This window comes from Microcaecilia unicolor, chromosome 1, assembly GCF_901765095.1.
Source record: "Microcaecilia unicolor chromosome 1, aMicUni1.1, whole genome shotgun sequence".
Taxonomy (NCBI): Eukaryota; Metazoa; Chordata; class Amphibia; order Gymnophiona; family Siphonopidae; genus Microcaecilia; species Microcaecilia unicolor.
In genome coordinates, this window is record NC_044031.1 from 14,673,658 (window position 1) to 14,692,683 (window position 19,026).

The window sequence follows — 19,026 nt, forward strand, 5'->3', positions numbered from 1 at the left end:
GAAATGAATGCTGCTTGGGGGAGAAAAACCTCTTGAAGGAAGAGGGGGCAGAGGAGCCCGACCTGCCCGGGCGGTACCGACGGGCTTCCTGAAACCGTCCTCTGGAGGTACCGGGACGAGTACTAGCCCGAGCCCTGACCTCTGGTAACTTCTGCCCTTAGACGTGCCGAGATCGGTCACGATTTTGTCCAGCTCGACCCCAAAGAGCAGCTTGCCTTTAAAAGGCAATCTAGCCAGGCGGGATTTAGAGGTGTGGTCAGCAGACCAATGTTTCAGCCAAAGCCACCGCCGCGCAGAGACTGTCTGAGCAATGCCTTTAGCTGAGGCTCTCAAGACATCATACAGCAAGTCTGCCAAATAGGCTAGGCCCGATTCCAGGGCCGGCCAATCAACCCTCAAGGAATGATCCGAGGGGGAAGCCCGCTGCACCATAGTCAGGCACGCCCTGGCCACATAGGAACCGCAAACTGAGGCCTGCAAACTTAAAGCAGTTGCCTCAAAGGATGACCTTAAGGCCGCCTCCAATCTTCTGTCTTGGGCGTCCTTTAGGGCCGTGCCACCTTCCACCGGCAAAGCCGTTTTCTTAGTCACCGCAGTGATTAAAGAATCCACAGTAGGCCACAGATAGGCCTCACGTTCACTTTCAGGTAAAGGATAGAGGCGGGACATAGCCCTAGCCACCTTGAGGCTCGCTTTCGGGACATCCCATTGAGCCGAAATTAAGGTGTGCATGGCATCATGCACGTGGAAGGTTCTAGGCGGGCGCTTCGTCCCAGCATAATGGCAGAGCCAACAGGGGCTGAGGGAGAGACGTCCTCCGGAGAGGAAATCTTCAAAATGCCCATGGCCTGCACTAACAGGTTGGGCAAATCCTCTGGGCTAAACGCGCTGCAGAGGGGTCATCCGCTCCATCCGAGCGGGGATCCGTCTCCTCCAAGGAATCCGCAAAGGACCGTTGGGAGACCTCAGACACGCTGCCCTCATCTACATCGGAGGAGACACAGTCCTCCAAGGCCTGGAAATCAACCCGAGGCGTTTACCTCTGGGAACCTCAACCTCTTTATCAGAAGAGGGAGCAGGGGCAGCGTTGTGCATGAGGAAAGCCTGATGCAGCAGCAAAACAAACTCGGGGGAGAAACCCCCCAGACTGTGCACTTCCGCAGCCTGGGCAACAGCCCTAGACGCACCCTCAACCGGCGCTCGCAAGAGCGGGGGAGAAACATGCTGCGCATCCAAAATGGCGTCCGGCGCGACACTCCGTGAAGGAGCCGCGCGGGAAGAGCGGCGCTTACTTTAGCCGCTTTGTGCCCTCGCCCAAATTAAGGGCGTTCATGGCATTAATGTCTCCAACCTCAAGGGCGGCCCCGAAGAAGCCGTCCGAGCCGCGTGGCCGGCCAAGATGGCGGAGGCGAGGAGCGGGGGATGGGCGTTTATGGCGGGAAAAACCGCCACGCCGGAGGAAGGACCGGGACATTCATCGGTCACGAAACTGTCACCCAACAAGGGCGAATCAGGCTGTAAGACCCCCGCATCCCCTCTAGAAGCGCTCAAGCGATCCGGGGAGCGACCCTTTGCGCCCTCGCCCTCCGACGCCATATGCCACGAGGAGAAGAATCGGGGAACCCCCTGCCCGCTATAAAAAGGTAAAAATTACCTGCTTGCCGCTCCGAGCTGTAACGAACTGGTGTCCCAGTGAGTAGCTGCAATGAACGTTTAAATAAACGTCGAAATAAACGCCTTTAAGGACGTTTAAAATTTTTTTTTTTTTTTTTTTTTTAAACGGAGCCAGCGGGAGGGGGGAGAAAAGGAGGGACCTGGCACCACCAGGTTTGCACTTGCTCAAAAGAGCCCTCAACCCCAGGCCTCAACAAAACCTAAGGATTAGGCTTGGAGGCCTAGCCAGAGCTGCTGCTGTGTGTGACCACCACCTGCTGAGATAGAGAACATACTGGGGAGTTTCCGGCAGCACATGACCACATATAGGGAGGCAAAAGCTTTGCTCTCTATCTCCACCTGCTGGTAGATGGACACAACCCACCAGTCTATGGATTGATCTGCTTGATGATATGGAAAGAGTATTAAAACAAATATCTGATTTTGATTAAAAAGACAATTTAATTTCTGAAAAGGTTCTTTTCTGTCTTTTTAGGTGATTTTGTTGAAAGAAACAGAAAAAGTGAAGGGTATCCATGTAAAACTACATTTGAATGTTGAATATGTTATTGCAGTTCTATTAAGCCACACACTAATGGTGAATTTGAGTTTATTTGAATGAAAATGTGTTTGCACTTGTATTCAATAAAGAAAAAGATAATTTGCAAATTTGAAGGTGCGGTTCTTCCATTTCAGGAACAAATCCTAAACTTAGATTCATTTCCTCCTTTATTCTTTGAGAGTAAAGGACGAGGTTAGTTTATTTGTTCCACTCCCTCGAATGTGAGTGTGTGTTCTCTGGATATTCGCCACGACTACAAACATCAGGTATCTGGAAGCACATCACTACAGTCCAGCCGAGAGGGGTGGCAACAATATGGAATGTCATGAATAAATAAATAAATAGAAACTCTGCATTTTGAGCACCTGATTCTCATTAACATGATGTCTGTTTTAGTGGCCCATTACCAGGAGCTAATTGCACGAATATAACACATGCTATGGTGTCCCTATAATCAGCCCCTCCAGATGATTATCATTTATAACAAGTTACTACTCTACCTATGAAAACTTATCCTCTGTGTACATCCGTGTGCTGTGAGATTAAATAAAAATGCTGCCAACAGTAAAGAATGACAACGTAGATGCAGCAGCTCATAGGTTTGCTTGCTTTGTTTTGAGTATACGTGGATGACGGCTGCGCAGGGAAGGGAAACCCAGGCTGTTATTATATTTCCTCTGTGTATATATCCGTGCGCTGTACACGCTGACATGTTTGAACATATAAGTGAGATTAAATAAAAATGCTCCCAACAGTAAAGAATGACAACGTAGATGCAGCAGCTCATAGGTTTGCTGGCTTTGTTTTGAGTATACGTGGATGACGGCTGCGCGGGGAAGGGAAACCCAGACTGACCTAATTGGTTTCAGCGTTTTGACGTCACTTCAACTCCTGTCTATTAAACCTCCTTGCAAATTACTACTCTACCTATGAAAAGTTATCCTCTGTGTACATCCGTGTGCTGTGAGATTAAATAAAAATGCTGCCAACAGTAAAGAATGACAACGTAGATGCAGCAGCTCATAGGTTTGCTTGCTTTGTTTTGAGTATACGTGGATGACGGCTGCGCGGGGAAGGGAAACCCAGACTGACCTAATTGGTTTCAGCGTTTTGACGTCACTTCATCTCCTGTCTATTAAACCTCCTTGCAAATTACTACTCTACCTATGAAAAGTTATCCTCTGTGTACATCCGTGTGCTGTGAGATTAAATAAAAATGCTGCCAACAGTAAAGAATGACAACGTAGATGCAGCAGCTCATAGGTTTGCTGGCTTTGTTTTGAGTATACGTGGATGACGGCTGCGCAGGGAAGGGAAACCCAGGCTGTTATTATATTTCCTCTGTGTATATATCCGTGCGCTGTACACGCTGACATGTTTGAAAATATAAGTGAGATTAAATAAAAATGCTGCCAACAGTAAAGAATGACAACGTAGATGCAGCAGCTCATAGGTTTGCTTGCTTTGTTTTGAGTATACGTGGATGACGGCTGCGCGGGGAAGGGAAACCCAGACTGACCTAATTGGTTTCAGCGTTTTGACGTCACTTCAACTCCTGTCTATTAAACCTCCTTGCAAATTACTACTCTACCTATGAAAAGTTATTCTATTATATTTCATCTGTGTATATCCGTGCGTTGTACTACTATGACATGTTTGAAAATATAAGTGAGATTAAATTAAAAAGCTACCAACAATAAAAACGACAACGTGCGTCCAACAGCTCATAGTTTTGTTCGCTTTTTGTTTTGAGTGTACTAGATGACGGATGCGTCGGGAGGGGAAAATATATACTAACTAAAATGGCTTCAATATCTTGACGTCATCCCGGCTCCTATCGTCAACTAACTTTCTTGGCTGTAGCTGACTCCACGCCTTCCACTGATTGGTCACAAGACTCCTGAGGGCGGGGAGAGGAAGCCAAGCGATGGGAGGTTAGGTTGAGAACTTCTTGCACTTATTGTCTGCAAGAGTCTAGGAACGGGAGAAACAGAAGGGGCGGAGAAAGAAGGAGGAGCTTCAGCTCTCTCTGGCACTGATTGGTCAGAATCTGCAAAGGTAACAATAGGGGGAGGCGTTTCAACCTTCCTTCCCTTGTTTGTTCCATTCTGTTTTTCTCTCACCAGGACTGAGGGAGTCTGGGCTGGAGCTGGTGGTGCGGAGAAGGGCAGGAGGATGGCTCTTGGGGTTTGTGCTGAGCAGGTAGGAGACTGGCAGGAGGTGGGCAGCAGGGGATGCAGTGCCAGGCAATGCCACACACACAGAAGGCTCTTCTTCCTCATTCTCCTCTCCTCACACTTGCAGGAGGTGGGCAGCAGGGGATGCAGTGCCAGGCAATGCCACACATACACCTGGCACTGCTCAATCCATTCCCTGCTGTAGCCCCTCAGACTCTTCTTCCTCATTCTCCTCCCCTCACACAGCATCTGCTCCTCCTGCTTTACCAGATTCTTTACATTCCCCTTCTTCTCTCCCTCTCAATCTTCTTCTGTCTCTTTCTGCTTCCTGCCGTCTGTTTATCTTCTGCTTCCTCCCTCTCTCCTTCTGACTGTCACTTTCTGCTTCCTGACATCTCATTATCTTCTGCTTCCTCTCTCTCTCTCTCTCTCTCTCTCTCTCTCTCCCTCTCTCTCTGACTTCTCCTCTTGCTCCTCCACCTGTGTAGAGCATCAGGGAAGGAGGGAAATGAGGGGTAATGAACAGGACAAGTTAGTCAGTGTAACAGGAAGGTGGGTGCATGCTGAGGGTGGAGGGAGAGTTTAGGGAGTGAGGAGAAAGGGCAAGCCGAGGAAGGGGTGCTACATGAGGGGAGTAAACTCTGAAAGTTTGGATGAGGGAGAAGGAAAGAAAGCTGGGGATGCGTCGGTGAAATGTGAGTGGGGTACCATGGCTGAATTTTGAGGATTCTATAGGGGGAAGGAGTTGGGTGTATGCATGTTCTGAGAGAAGGAGACAGACAGCTGGGAAGATGTATTGGCGGGATTCACAAGGAGCTATGGGGACACTGTGTGTGTGTGTGGGGGGGGGGGGGTTGGGACAGCTATGATTCTGTGAGTGTTGGGGAGGTTGAGAGAACTGGTGTGGAGAGAACTGGGGTGGGGTGGGGGGAGGGACATATTCTGAGAGCGCTGTGGAAATATGTGCTGGGGCAAGAGGGATTTTAAAAAGAGAACTAATGAATGCAGTGGGGTAGATATGAGAGAGAGAGAGCTCTGGTTGTTCATACTGGGGGGGGGATCATATTGTCAGAGAGGTATGGGATGTGTGTGCTCTGGGAAGAATGGAGAACTGGCAGAGGAGGTGGGGTTGCTGGAATGAGAAAAAAAAGGCTGGGAGGGCAGAGAAAACTGACGGGGAGGGGGGTATCGTCCTTCTTAGGGAGGGATTCATACTAGTTCTAGACTGAGAATGGTGAGGGGGTGGGGTGGGGGGGAAATCAAGCCTGATCTGGGAGTCAGCTTAGGTGGAGTCAGTCCTGGAGCATAGAAGAGAGGGGTGTTTTTGTTGGGGAAATTCTACAAAAAAAACAGAAAAAATGTGCACAGTGACAATCCGAAACAAAGGCATGAGGGTGGTAATATGTCAGGAGCTGAAATCTAATGAATTCTGAGCACCTCGTGTTCCTGAGTGTGTTTCTGGTTTCTGTTTCAGATGTGGGTGACGTTTGAGGACATCGCTGTCTTTTTCTCCCAGGAGGAGTGGGAGTATTTAGATGAAGGGCAGAAGGAGCTTCACAGGGAGGTGATGAAAGAGAATTATGAGATCCTGATGTTTCTAGGTAAGGGTTTCCCGTTATTCTTAAAATCTCTTCTGAGGCAGATTAAGGAGTGACTGGCAGCAGGTGAGTCTCAGTCCAGGAAACCCGAGTGACTGATAATGAGTGATGATGAGATGACCCACTCTATATACAACGCAAGCAAGCAAGAGGGAATCAGCAACACAAACCAAACAGCATAACAGAAAAAGTCCAGTGGACCGTGGATGGACCAGGGAGGCGAAGCCTTAGGCTGAAGGAAGTGAAGTTTATTGAAAGACCCGACACAGCCAGTGTTTCAGCAAAGTGTTTGCATGAGGGGTCTATACATGGGACTAAAGCATTAAAATTGTTAGTACAGAAAATGTAAATAATATTGTAAAAACATACAAATCAATTATAAAAAAATAAGCAGTAAACGGATACCAAATGATCTCATATACAGGAAGCAACTTTTTTGATTCAGCCACAAAGATATTCACTAGATAAGCTGCAATAGTGTAAATGATATATAAAAATGTAGTATATGGAATGCTAAGACATAGTTGTCTTATCATTTATCAAGTGCTAGTCGTTAAAAAAACGTTGAATCCGTTATCGTGCCTTAATAAAAGGAGCCCTAAGTAATAAATTTATAGCAAACTGGAGAAAATAGTTCTTCACTGAAAGTGTAATTAAACTTTGGAATTTGTTATCGGAGAATGTCGTAAAAGCAGTTAGTTTAGCAGGGTTTAGAAAAGGTTTGGATTATTTCCTAAAAGAAAAGTCCACAAGCCATTGTTAAGATAGATTTAGGAAAATCCACTTCTTATGTTTAAACAATTTTTATTGAACAAACAATAAACTAACAATCCAGATATCACTCATGAGATGTTCATCATTTTCAGTGCATATTTCCCCATCCCCCAACCACCCCCCTATGAGTAGTTATGAAACAACAATTATGGTTGATCACACATTGGCATTTTACCCATACAACAAGCAAAATTGAAATTGGATACATTTAGTTCATCTAGAACACCATTGCATCTCTTTCAACTGATAATTATCACCAATGTGATGTCACACAACCCTGCCAATCCTCCCGACTTCGCCCGAACCCTGTTTGTGCCTTTTGTGCCGCACCTCCAGAGTCTCTAATCACGGTCAGCACTACTTACACAAAACAATTCCTCTCAATCGATATCTTAAGAGCTGGACAGCGGATAAGACTTATTTAGACTGAAACAAAGAAAAAAGGACCAGAGAAGCGCTTCTCGGGGTTAACACTGGTTTATTTAATTATCCAAAGATTAGGATAAAAAAATTAAGAAGATAGTCAAAGAAATAGTCTAGAATATGGCAGAAATAAGAACATATTACAGAAATAGAAATTACAAATGGAAAGTTGGCCAGGGCAGACTCCCAGTTCTCTGGCATGAGACAGGAGCACTGCACACTGACCTCCCTCCTGTCTGGCAGAGAGATATTATATAGGATTTCTTTTCCCTTTCAATGCCAGAGGAGCACAAGAAGGGGGAAGGGTTTCTTCTTACCCCTTAATTAGCATCTTACAGTCAGGCAGGATCTCCGGACAATAAAGAAATATATAGCATCTGTTTATTTTTCCTTTTGAAGATGCATTTGGTCTGTTGTCCAAATGTTTTGGACACAAGAATACATTTTCTCAGAACCTTTAATTAGTATTTCCCCAATTCTGAAAGAGGAGACAAAAGTTAATTACTGCTTCCTTATAGAGTTGTTATAGAGGTGTTAGGCTTCTCTTGTCAATAGAACTATTGCTATTGACTCCAGGGATCAGGGAGATAGTGTTTGAATTGTTCTAGGCAGAGAAGGAAATAAGGTGTTACCTGATCTTCCTCTCATGGTTGTAAAAAAAGGGTAATTCTCTCCTGGATAGTAGCCTTACTTCAAAGGGCATGGGAAAGAATTCTGTCTCCTGACCATATTCAATGGGAGAGATTGTGGGCAATCAGGGCTTATAGTGTAATTGCCATTCCAGCAAGCCAGCAAGCTTCTCATGATTAGAAGGAAAGAAACCTTCATTTCTCTCTGTCCAACATATGAGACATTAATTTCTGTACATTAAATAATTGGAGGCCTTCCACCTCCTACAACAACCCCCCATCCCTACTTCAGCTCTCCAAGGAAAAGAAAAACAAGAAAAGAAGAGAAAGAGGGAAAAAAAGGGGGGAGGAGTTATTGGATACTCCAACCAGAGCAGGAGCCACTTGACTACCTTCATTTCCGTTATCTTCCCCGTCAAACAACAATGGAGCCTCTCAACCCTCTCTTTTCCACCAATAGACTAAACAGTATTCAGTAGCAGACTCCTGGCTCTATGGGAAAGGGATTCAACATACACATCCCATACCGCATGAAAATGTTTTAATCTTTTAGGGGTTTGTCTAGCATACTGTCGCTCTAAAAGCATCAGGGCATGCAGTCGGTTTCTCTTATGTCCAAAAGGATGGTGCATCCTCCCCAACCCAAACCCCCAAGATCACTTTCTTGCCCAAAAGCCCAGCTTTCCTAAGAAACAAACTATGTGACCTATTGCATATGTGAAAAATCTCATACTTACCCAACAGTACCGCAGCCGGAGAGACTGGTATGGTACAACCCAGTAATCTGCCCAAATATGCCAGTACTGCTTTCCAAAAAAATCCTGCACCCTCACGCACTCCCAAAAGGAATTTGACCCCTGCTAGCACTTCTGACACTCCGGAGCATCTACCGCCCCGATCTTAAACATACGCTCTTGGGTAAAATACGCCCTATGTAGCATTCGAAACTGACACTCCCTCATCTCTATACTCACTGAAATCTCAGGGATCCGCTTAATAAGCTGTAGCGGCTCTATAGCAAAACCTACTCTTCCCAAATCTCGATTCCACCTTGCTGTAAGCTCATCATTTGACCTAGCCTGAGATTTCATCTCAAGGCTTTATGCAACCCAGAGACCGAAAGGCCTCCCTCCCGAAATTTATCAAAAAACTCCTGCAGTCTCTCCCCTAAGGATGGAAGAAGCGTCCCTCGATCAAACGAAGATATATAATGACATAACTGAACATAAGCCAACAAGTCCCGCTTCTCCACTATCCCTTTCTCCAGCAAAACTTCCCAAGAGATCAGCCTACCCTCAGCATCTAAAACATGCGTTAACAAGGAGACTCCCCTGTTGGCCCACCGTACGAAGCTAGCATTAACCCTCCCCGGGGAAAAGTATATATTTCCTCCAATCGGAAGCTGGTCTGAAATGTCATACCAGCCTCCTAACTTTAGTATCAGAAACCGCCAAGTCAACCGCAACGATCTGAGTACCCCACTTTTTCGTAACCATTTCGGGAGGGAGTCCTGTGAACAATGCAAGACAGAATTCACATGCCAGGGGGAATAAAACGCCGCTTCATATTCTCTTGGAGTGTAGGTCTGTTCTTCCAACACCCAGTCTCCCAAGTGACGAAGCAGACATGCATAATTATACAAAGATAGGTCAGGGAGACCCAAGCCCCCATAGGAAAATCCACTTCTTATTTCTAGGTAAAAATAACTCATAAGTAAAACACAAATATATGATAAATGGTAATGATAATAGTTCTAATAAGATACCATAACATGCAAAGCAAGGGGACCTTTTACTAAGGCATGCCTAAAAGTGACCTACGCTGATGTAGGCATGTGTTCTGGATGCATGCAGGTCCATTTGCTCAGTGCACCTGGAAGGCAAGAGGGAATCAGCAACACAACAGGGAAAGTCCTCGGACCATGGATGAACCTGAGGGAGGATATGATGAGGTAGGAAGCTGAGGTATGCTGGGCTTACAGGTGGATGGGGGCCAGAGGAGGAGGGAGAGAGAAGGAGAACTCCCCCCCCCCCCCCCCCCCCAGATGTTTGTGTGCTCGCTGCCTGGCTCCATCAACAACTGGCTCGCATTAACAACCGGCTCCAGCACACCACTGGGAACGCCCAAATTCCACCTCCAACACACCCCCTTGAGATTTATTTATTTATTTATTTTTATTTGTACCCCCGCGCTTTCCCACTCATGGCAGGCTCAGACACTCTGCAGACAAACAGCGTAGAAAAACGTCTGAACAATATTATTATTTTTATTATTAACATTTGTATAGCGCTACCAGACGCACGCAGCGCTGAACACCTGACATAGAGAGACAGTCCCTGCTCAATAGAGCTTACAATCTAAAAATAATACAGACAGACAAGACAATTAAGGGCGAGGGAGTACTGGGTGAGAAGGAACAAGGGGAGGGCAATTGAGTAGTAGCTAGGAATCAAACGTAGTGGTGAAAAGGTGAATTTTCAGCATAGATTTGAAGACAGGTAGAGATGGAGCTAGACGTATAGGTCCAGGAAGTCTATTCCAGGCATAAGGTGCCGGCGAGAGAAAAGGAACGAAGTCTGGAGTTAGCAGTGGAGGAGAAGGGGGACGACAAGAGAGATTTGTCCAGTGAGCGGAGGTCACGGGGAGGAATGTAGGGAGAGATGAGAGTGGAGAGGTAATGAGGGGGCTGCAGAGTGGATGCATTTAAAGGTCAGTAAGAGAAGTTTGAACTGTATATGGAAGCGGACGGGGAGCCAGTGAAGTGACTTGAGGAGTGGGCTAGTGTGGGTATAACGATTTTGGTGAAAAAAAAGTCGTGCTGCAGAATTTTTGACAGACTGGAGAGGAGAGAGATGGCTGAGAGGAAGACCAGTGAGAAGTAAATTGCAATAATCCAAACGAGAGGTGACAAGGGTTTGGATAAGGGTTCTGGTAGCGTATTCAGAAAGGAATAGTTTTCGAAAATACTGATTTGGATGTTTTTGTGAGAAAACTGTCCAAATGCTCTTTATGTCACTTTTTAGACATTTTTGTCTTTCGAAAATGAGCCCCAGAGTGCCTTTAAATGGTTCCATGTTCAGGGTCTTGAATCCTCACTATTCAGGGCATAATTCACATAAAAACAATAAAAAATTAAAAACAAGACTTGCACTGAGACATAAATCTAAGCTTCCTAGGTAAAAAAAATAGTAATTAATCAAAATAAAATGACAGCATTGTTGTCTAATTTAAAACCAGCATGAAAATTGCACCAAAAAATGCTAAGTGGCTGTCGGAGATAAACCAACATATGTAATGCCAGGCTCGTCTCATCAAAATCGCTAAAAAATGGGATAAAAAACTCTTTAGTTTTCAACATTTTTATTGATGACACACAAAAATAAAATACAGTGGGGGAAATAAGTATTTGATCCCTTGCTGATTTTGTAAGTTTGCCCACTGACAAAGACATGAGCAGCCCATAATTGAAGGGTAGGTTATTGGTAACAGTGAGAGATAGCACATCACAAATTAAATCCGGAAAATCACATTGTGGAAAGTATATGAATTTATTTGCATTCTGCAGAGGGAAATAAGTATTTAATCCCTCTGGCAAACAAGACCTAATACTTGGTGGCAAAACCCTTGTTGGCAAGCACAGCGGTCAGACGTCTTCTGTAGTTGATGATGAGGTTTGCACACATGTCAGGAGGAATTTTGGTCCACTCCTCTTTGCAGATCATCTCTAAATCATTAAGAGTTCTGGGCTGTCGCTTGGCAACTCGCAGCTTCAGCTCCCTCCATAAGTTTTCAATGGGATTAAGGTCTGGTGACTGGCTAGGCCACTCCATGACCCTAATGTGCTTCTTCCTGAGCCACTCCTTTGTTGCCTTGGCTGTATGTTTTGGGTCATTGTCGTGCTGGAAGACCCAGCCACGACCCATTTTTAAGGCCCTGGCGGAGGGAAGGAGGTTGTCACTCAGAATTGTACGGTACATGGCCCCATCCATTCTCCCATTGATGCGGTGAAGTAGTCCTGTGCCCTTAGCAGAGAAACACCCCCAAAACATAACATTTCCACCTCCATGCTTGACAGTGGGGACGGTGTTCTTTGGGTCATAGGCAGCATTTCTCTTCCTCCAAACACGGCGAGTTGAGTTCATGCCAAAGAGCTCAATTTTTGTCTCATCTGACCACAGCACCTTCTCCCAATCACTCTCGGCATCATCCAGGTGTTCACTGGCAAACTTCAGACGGGCCGTCACATGTGCCTTCCGGAGCAGGGGGACCTTGCGGGCACTGCAGGATTGCAATCCGTTATGTCGTAATGTGTTACCAATGGTTTTCGTGGTGACAGTGGTCCCAGCTGCCTTGAGATCATTGACAAGTTCCCCCCTTGTAGTTGTAGGCTGATTTCTAACCTTCCTCATGATCAAGGATACCCCACGAGGTGAGATTTTGCGTGGAGCCCCAGATCTTTGTCGATTGACAGTCATTTTGTACTTCTTCCATTTTCTTACTATGGCACCAACAGTTGTCTCCTTCTCGCCCAGCGTCTTACTGATGGTTTTGTAGCCCATTCCAGCCTTGTGCAGGTGTATGATCTTGTCCCTGACATCCTTAGACAGCTCCTTGCTCTTGGCCATTTTGTAGAGGTTAGAGTCTGACTGATTCACTGAGTCTGTGGACAGGTGTCTTTCATACAGGTGACCATTGCCGACAGCTGTCTGTCATGCAGGTAACGAGTTGATTTGGAGCATCTACCTGGTCTGTAGGGGCCAGATCTCTTACTGGTTGGTGGGGGATCAAATACTTATTTCCCTCTGCAGAATGCAAATAAATTCATATACTTTCCACAATGTGATTTTCCGGATTTAATTTGTGATGTGCTATCTCTCACTGTTACCAATAACCTACCCTTCAATTATGGGCTGCTCATGTCTTTGTCAGTGGGCAAACTTACAAAATCAGCAAGGGATCAAATACTTATTTCCCCCACTGTACATCCAGTTCCGGCATACACAGAAATGCCAACGTCATAACATTCAAAGTAGAAATAAAACGTGAAAGTCCGTCATCAACTTTTTAAACAATTTTCTCCCTTCCCCCCCCTAGCCCAACCTCCCCCCCTCCTTATTATTGATTCTATCAGTGTCAACCATGTTAACGTGGATGCTACAAATGAAATAGTCCCGTAAGCAAAATATAACCTAGTCACACTAAAAGATAAGAGTTAAAGCTAATACATACGCCTATGAGTATTGTCCCCTTTACTTGATAACACTTTTATTGACATTCAAGGAACCATTCATGGAATGTTTGGTCCTGGGAACTGAGGAACTTTCGATTCCCACTTCAGGCACAGGCAGCTCCTTGTGACTCTGGGCAAGTCACTTAACCCTCCATTGCCCCATGTAAGCTGCATTGAGCCTGCCATGAGTAGGAAAGCGCGGGGTACAAATGGAACAAAAATAAAATAGATACTATTGGAGATTCTACATGGAATGTTGCTACTATTTGGGATTCTACATGGAATGTTGCTACTATTGGAGATTCTGCATGGAATGTTGCTACTATTGGAGATTCTACATGGAATGTTGCTATTCCACTAGCAACATTCCATGTAGAAGCCTGCGCGGCCACATTGGTGATCTGCAAGGGCCGACGTCTACATGGAATGTTGCTAGTGGAATAGCAACATTCCATGTAGAACCTCAAATAGTAGCAACAGTGGAGGAGTGGCCTAGTGGTTAGGGTGGTGGGCTTTGGTCCTGGGGAACTGAGTTCGATTCCCACTTCAGGCACAGGCAGCTCCTTGTGACTCTGGGCAAGTCACTTAACCCTCCATTGCCCCATGTAAGCCGCATTGAGCCTGCCATGAGTGGGAAACCGCAGGGTACAAATGTAACAAAAATAAAATAGATACTATTGGAGATTCTACATGGAATGTTGCTACTATTTGGGATTCTACATGGAATGTTGCTACTATTGGAGATTCTACATGGAATGTTGCTATTCCACTAGCAACATTCCATGTAGAAGGCTGCGCAGGCTTCTGCTTCTGTGAGTCTGACGTCCTGCACGTACGTGCAGGACGTCAGACTCACAGAAGCAGAAGCCTGCGCGGCCACATTGGTGATCTGCAAGGGCCGACGTCTACATGGAATGTTGCTAGTGGAATAGCAACATTCCATGTAGAATCTCAAATAGTAGCAACAGTGGAGGAGTGGCCTAGTGGTTAGGGTGGTGGACTTTGGTCCTGGGGAACTGAGTTTGATTCCCACTTCAGGCACAGGCAGCTCCTTGTGACTCTGGGCAAGTCACTTAACCCTCCATTGCCCCATGTAAGCCGCATTGAGCCTGCCATGAGTGGGAAAGCGCGGGGTACAAATGTAACAAAAAAATAAATAAATTGCACATTCATCTTCAAATGACACCAGTTCATGCAATATCCAAATAGACTCCATTTCAAAATCTTTTGAACAACAAATTATTTTCTATGAAAAAGAAGTATCCAACAGCCCTCTCAAATAAGCCCATACCCCCCCCCCCAACCCCTTGCCCCTTCCCATTCCTCGCCCCTTACCCTCCTGTTAGCTTCTATATTCCCCCCACCCCACCTCTACCTCCCCCTATTAAATCTCCCACCTTCCCCTCCCCAATCTCCATGCTGATCCCAGCTGTAAAATGCTATAAAGAGCCACGTTTAACTCAAGATCCGCTCTTTTAAAAATATATAATTTAATGTTTTACAAGGAGATTAATAAAACGGAGGTGAAGATGCTGATATGCAATGCGAGTTTGATTTATGATATTGTAGGGGCCGGGGACTTTTGTGGTGGAAGGGAGGTATGAGAGATCAACACTTGGAGTTGGTACTAACCCCATGGACTCTGCATCCCTGGAGTAGTCAATCTCTCTAGGGGGACACAGGGATGCAGAAGTTGTTGGTTTTTTTTTTTATTAAATAATAAACTCTTAACTTCTTTGAAAAAAAAATATATATATATAATTTAAAAAGTAGAATCAACATCAAAACGGGACTCAGACCGTACAAGCCAGCCCAGCACTGACTTTAGTTGATGTGGAGGGGCATTTTCAAAAGGGACGTCCAAGTTGTGATTTGGACGTCCTTGCAAAATGGCCCAGCACCGGCCTTAGTTGAAATAGCCACAGTTGCTATCTAAGCAGCACTTGACTTGCAAACACTTGTGCAAACCTATAAGCTTTGTTTTTTTATACCATTCATTTTCTAATTAGAGATCCTCTGTGTTCATCCCACAACACCTTGAATTCCGCTACAGCTCTTCTCCACCACCTACCTCTTGAGGGCGTTCCAGGAATCAACATCCTCACTGTTCCAGAGAAGGGAAAATGGTATAACTACAGGACATTACTGCCAGTTTTGGTGCGGCAGTGTTGGCTTCTGGGATGAAAGGTTCCCAAGTGTCTTGACTGGTCTGGAGGGTCGCTGAGGAAGGTGAAATTAGGTCTTACCTGCTAATTTTCTTTCCTTTAGACCTTCCAGACCGGTCAAGAACCCTCCCGCTGTGTACACGTTGGATCCAGGAGAGTGGTCGCTACATCGTCCATTGTTCCGTCGCCTAGTGAAGGAGTGGGTCTGCCGTTGATAGATCTCATGGCCTCTTCAGACAATGCTCAAGTACCCAGGTTTTTCAGCCGGCAGCGAGATCCAAGGTCCGAGGGGATTGATGCTCTGGTGCTCGCGTGGCCCCCTCACCAGCTGTTGTACATGTTTCCTCCTTGGCCCTTGATAGGACGGATAGTTCAAAGAATAGAGCGGTACGCCGGGACAGTAATTCTTGTGGCTCCAAATTGGCCTCGTTGGCCTTGGTTTGCCGATCTAGTACGTCTGGCGATAGTCGGGCCGCTCACGCTGGCGGAGTCGGTGGTGTTGGTGCAAGGTCCGATCGTGATGCCAGACCCATCTCCGTTCTCGCTTACGGCCTGGCTCTTGAAAGGGACAGGCTGAAGAAGAAAGGTTTTTCAACTAAGGTGATTGATACTGTGTTGCAGTCCCGTAAGCGTTCCACGTCCTTTGCTTATGTTGGGGTGTGGCGGATCTTTGAAGGTTGGTGTAACGATCGTTCTTGTTCGCCTTGGACCGCTTCCATTCCGGAGGTGTTAGAATTTTTACAGGATGGTGTAGACAGAGGTCTTGCTGTTTCCTCTTTGAAGGTGCAGATTGCGGCTCTGTCCTGTTTTCGGGGAAGGATACGGGGAGTCTCCTTGGTGTCTTCCCCGGATGTGGTTTGATTTTTACGTGCTGTAAAGCTGATTGGTCCTCCTAGGCGGCCGGTTGTACCGCCGTTGGATTTGAACTTGGTGTTGGAAATCTTGGTATAAATTGGTTCGATTTTTTCAGCGTACTCAGCCCTTTCGCGGAGGTCGGCGAGGAGGCCGAGAGGCGCCGGGGGGGGGAGGTCTGTCCTCCAGGCGTGCTTCACAATGAAGGTGTGCGGGTCCAGCCTCTGGTAAGGGTAGGGGCTCGTTTGAGTCAGTTCTATCAGAGGTGGACCCATATCACGTCAGATCAGTGGGTACTTGAGGTGGTGCGAGACGGGTACGCGCTAGAATTCGAGACTTTCCTTCCAGATTTTTTCCTCGCCTCTCCGTGCTGCTCTCGGGTCAAGGCCAGGGCAATTCGGCAGACGCTTCGTCGGCTGATAGATCTGGGAGCGGTCGTTCCCGTGCCGGTTTCAGAAAGGGGGACAGGTTGTTATTCGATTTATTTTGTGGTCCCCAAAAAGGAGGGTTCCTCTCGGCCTATTCTAGATCTCAAAACGGTCAACGAGGCTTTGAAAGTTCTCTCCTTTCGCATGGAAACATTGCGCTCGGTCATAGTAGCGGTGCAGAAGGGGGAGTTTCTCACATCTTTGGATCTGTCAGAAGCCTATCTTCATATTCCCATTCGTGCGGCGCATCATCGGTTTCTCCGTTTTGCGGTCCTACCAGCAGAGGGAGACTGAGAACACTAAAAACTTAAACCAGTATAAGCTAGCAGCCAACCCCCAAGCAGCCAGTAGATCCTTAACAAAGCAGGTACTTTCACCCCAAGGTACTGTATATTCCTTCCTATAATAGGCCTGTAATATGGCTCTGCTGGCCCTCAGTATTCCTTGCTTTGCTGTCGTCAGCATATTTTGAGTTCCTTCCTGCAGCTGCATGTAAGCTAAAGTGCTTTCTCAGGAAATGGAAAGTACATGTTACATGTCAAGGTGACACTTAGGAGGAACTGAGGCTTTGCGGCCCCTATATGGCAGATACACATGGATATAACCTTGGTGGTGATGAGAGACTGAGGAATCTGCAGACTCCAAGATGTTCCAACGGAAATATGTGTTCAGAGAGGAAGGACACCAGGTGTTTCATACTACTTATTTGTTAGCTGTGATCACGCTTTACTGATAAGGAATTAGCCAATTGCCACAAAGTGTGCATGTGAACACAAGAGGAGAGGATGATACAATGTAGGAAATTGCCATCTATGTATACATATAAAAAATAACAATATTACAGGACAATCCATATATGATCACAAGTTAGTTTAGGAAAAATCACATGATTTTTACTGGTTGCGCCTACACCTAAGTCTGATTGTCTCTCGTATTCCAGCCCCTAGGGCTAAAGTATCCTCTCCTCCTAGGGGGAAGGGACTGAGAGTGACTGTACAGTGCATATCAGCCTCTCACTGCCTAACACATACGTTTCCCTGATTAAAGTTGTGGCGCCTTAGTTCTGGGGGGCTTTAATATTGGAATAGATCCTTCTGTGGATAGGAAGGGTGGAGGGAGCCTTGTTGATCTTAGAACCCGTCGGGGCCTTCAGTACTTATGAGTGATCAGCTGCGGTTGCTCATGAAACATCTGAAGCGTCTTGCACATTCAGTTGTTCTGGAACTTTGTTTCCTTGGGTTTGAGATCGAGGCCTAATCATCTGCTGCATAAGGCATTTTTTTTATATGGAAAGAATATTTGATGTGTTGGAGAGAGGCTGCTTGGAGGAATGAACTTGTCAACCTAATGAAGATTGAGAGACTGGACACTAGTCAGCGGTCGCTTAGAGCCCGGAAGTCTATTCAACAAATTTGTCCCTAGTGTGGGATCGTTTGCCACACCGTTCTCGTAGCTACTTGCTGAACCTTTAACTTGAAGTATGGACTTTAGGGAAGGGAAGAGGGTGATAAGGTTTTGGTCTGTTATTATTGCAGATCAGACTGCCATGAAGAAACAACATGTGCGGTCTGATCTCTTGCAGTGAATGTGGGTGGGGGGGGGGGGGGGGGGGAATGAAACTTAAAAAATTACCAAGCTATACTGTTATATCTCTTCTTACAGATATTATTATTATTATTGCCATTGTGTGGTTCTAATAAGGATATTACAAAAGGAAATATCAACTTGAATATGATCATATATTGTACCTGCATCTCTGGTAATGATCAGCAGCGGGGGGGGGGGGGGGGTACGTTTATGAAGGGTTATTAAATTGATCTACAATATTCTACAATGCTTTTTTATATATTTTTATTTTTTTTAGAAAAAGATTATCCCAGAAACAGTAAAACAAAGACACATGACTGGAAGCTCATTGAGAAGTCTAAAGGGGAAAAGATGTTATCAGAAAGAGAGAAAGAGGAGACTCCTTCCTGTTCTGACTGGGGAGAAAAGGGAAAACATCAAAATAAACAAAAACATTCAACAGGAGGCTCAGCTCTGTGTGAAAACAGTACCAGTAATATCATACAGACAGGGGAAAAGCAGACAAACCAGATGAGAGAGCAAAGGTGTTTCTGTGATATTTGTGAGATATTCCTCAGCAATCATTTAACTCCGAAATCACATCCTCTATCTGATACTGAAAATAGACCATCTACATGTACGAACTATGGGAAAAACGTCCGTCAAAAGAGAGAACTAAAAGAACAACAGAAAAAGTGCATAAAAGAGACACTTTCTACATCTGAGTTTGAGGAAGATTTCAGTAGGAAGGAAGAGCTGGTGTATACAAGTAAAGAATATGGGAATAGCTTTACCAATGGAGAAAACATTACAAAACACCAGAAAAACAACACTGATGAGAGATTATCTTCATATCCTGATTGTGACAAAAGCTTCAATCAGAAAGAAAACTTCATAAGAAATGCAAAATTCTACCTAGGAGAGAGACTAGTTTCCAGTACTGAATGTGATAAAAGCTTCACTGCCTCA

The 19,026-nt window shown here is 45.6% G+C and overlaps 1 protein-coding gene across 1 annotated transcript in view; it reads left to right on the forward strand.

Moving 5' to 3' along the window:
- Window positions 1-4,329: 4,329 nt before the first annotated feature.
- Window positions 4,330-19,026, forward strand: part of LOC115477517 — an 881,049-nt gene continuing 866,352 nt past the window's right edge. The window contains 2 exon segments of the mRNA XM_030214839.1: window positions 4,330-4,417; window positions 5,867-5,993. Of these exon segments, the coding sequence (XP_030070699.1) occupies window positions 4,391-4,417; window positions 5,867-5,993 (154 nt within the window). The 5' untranslated portion in view covers window positions 4,330-4,390.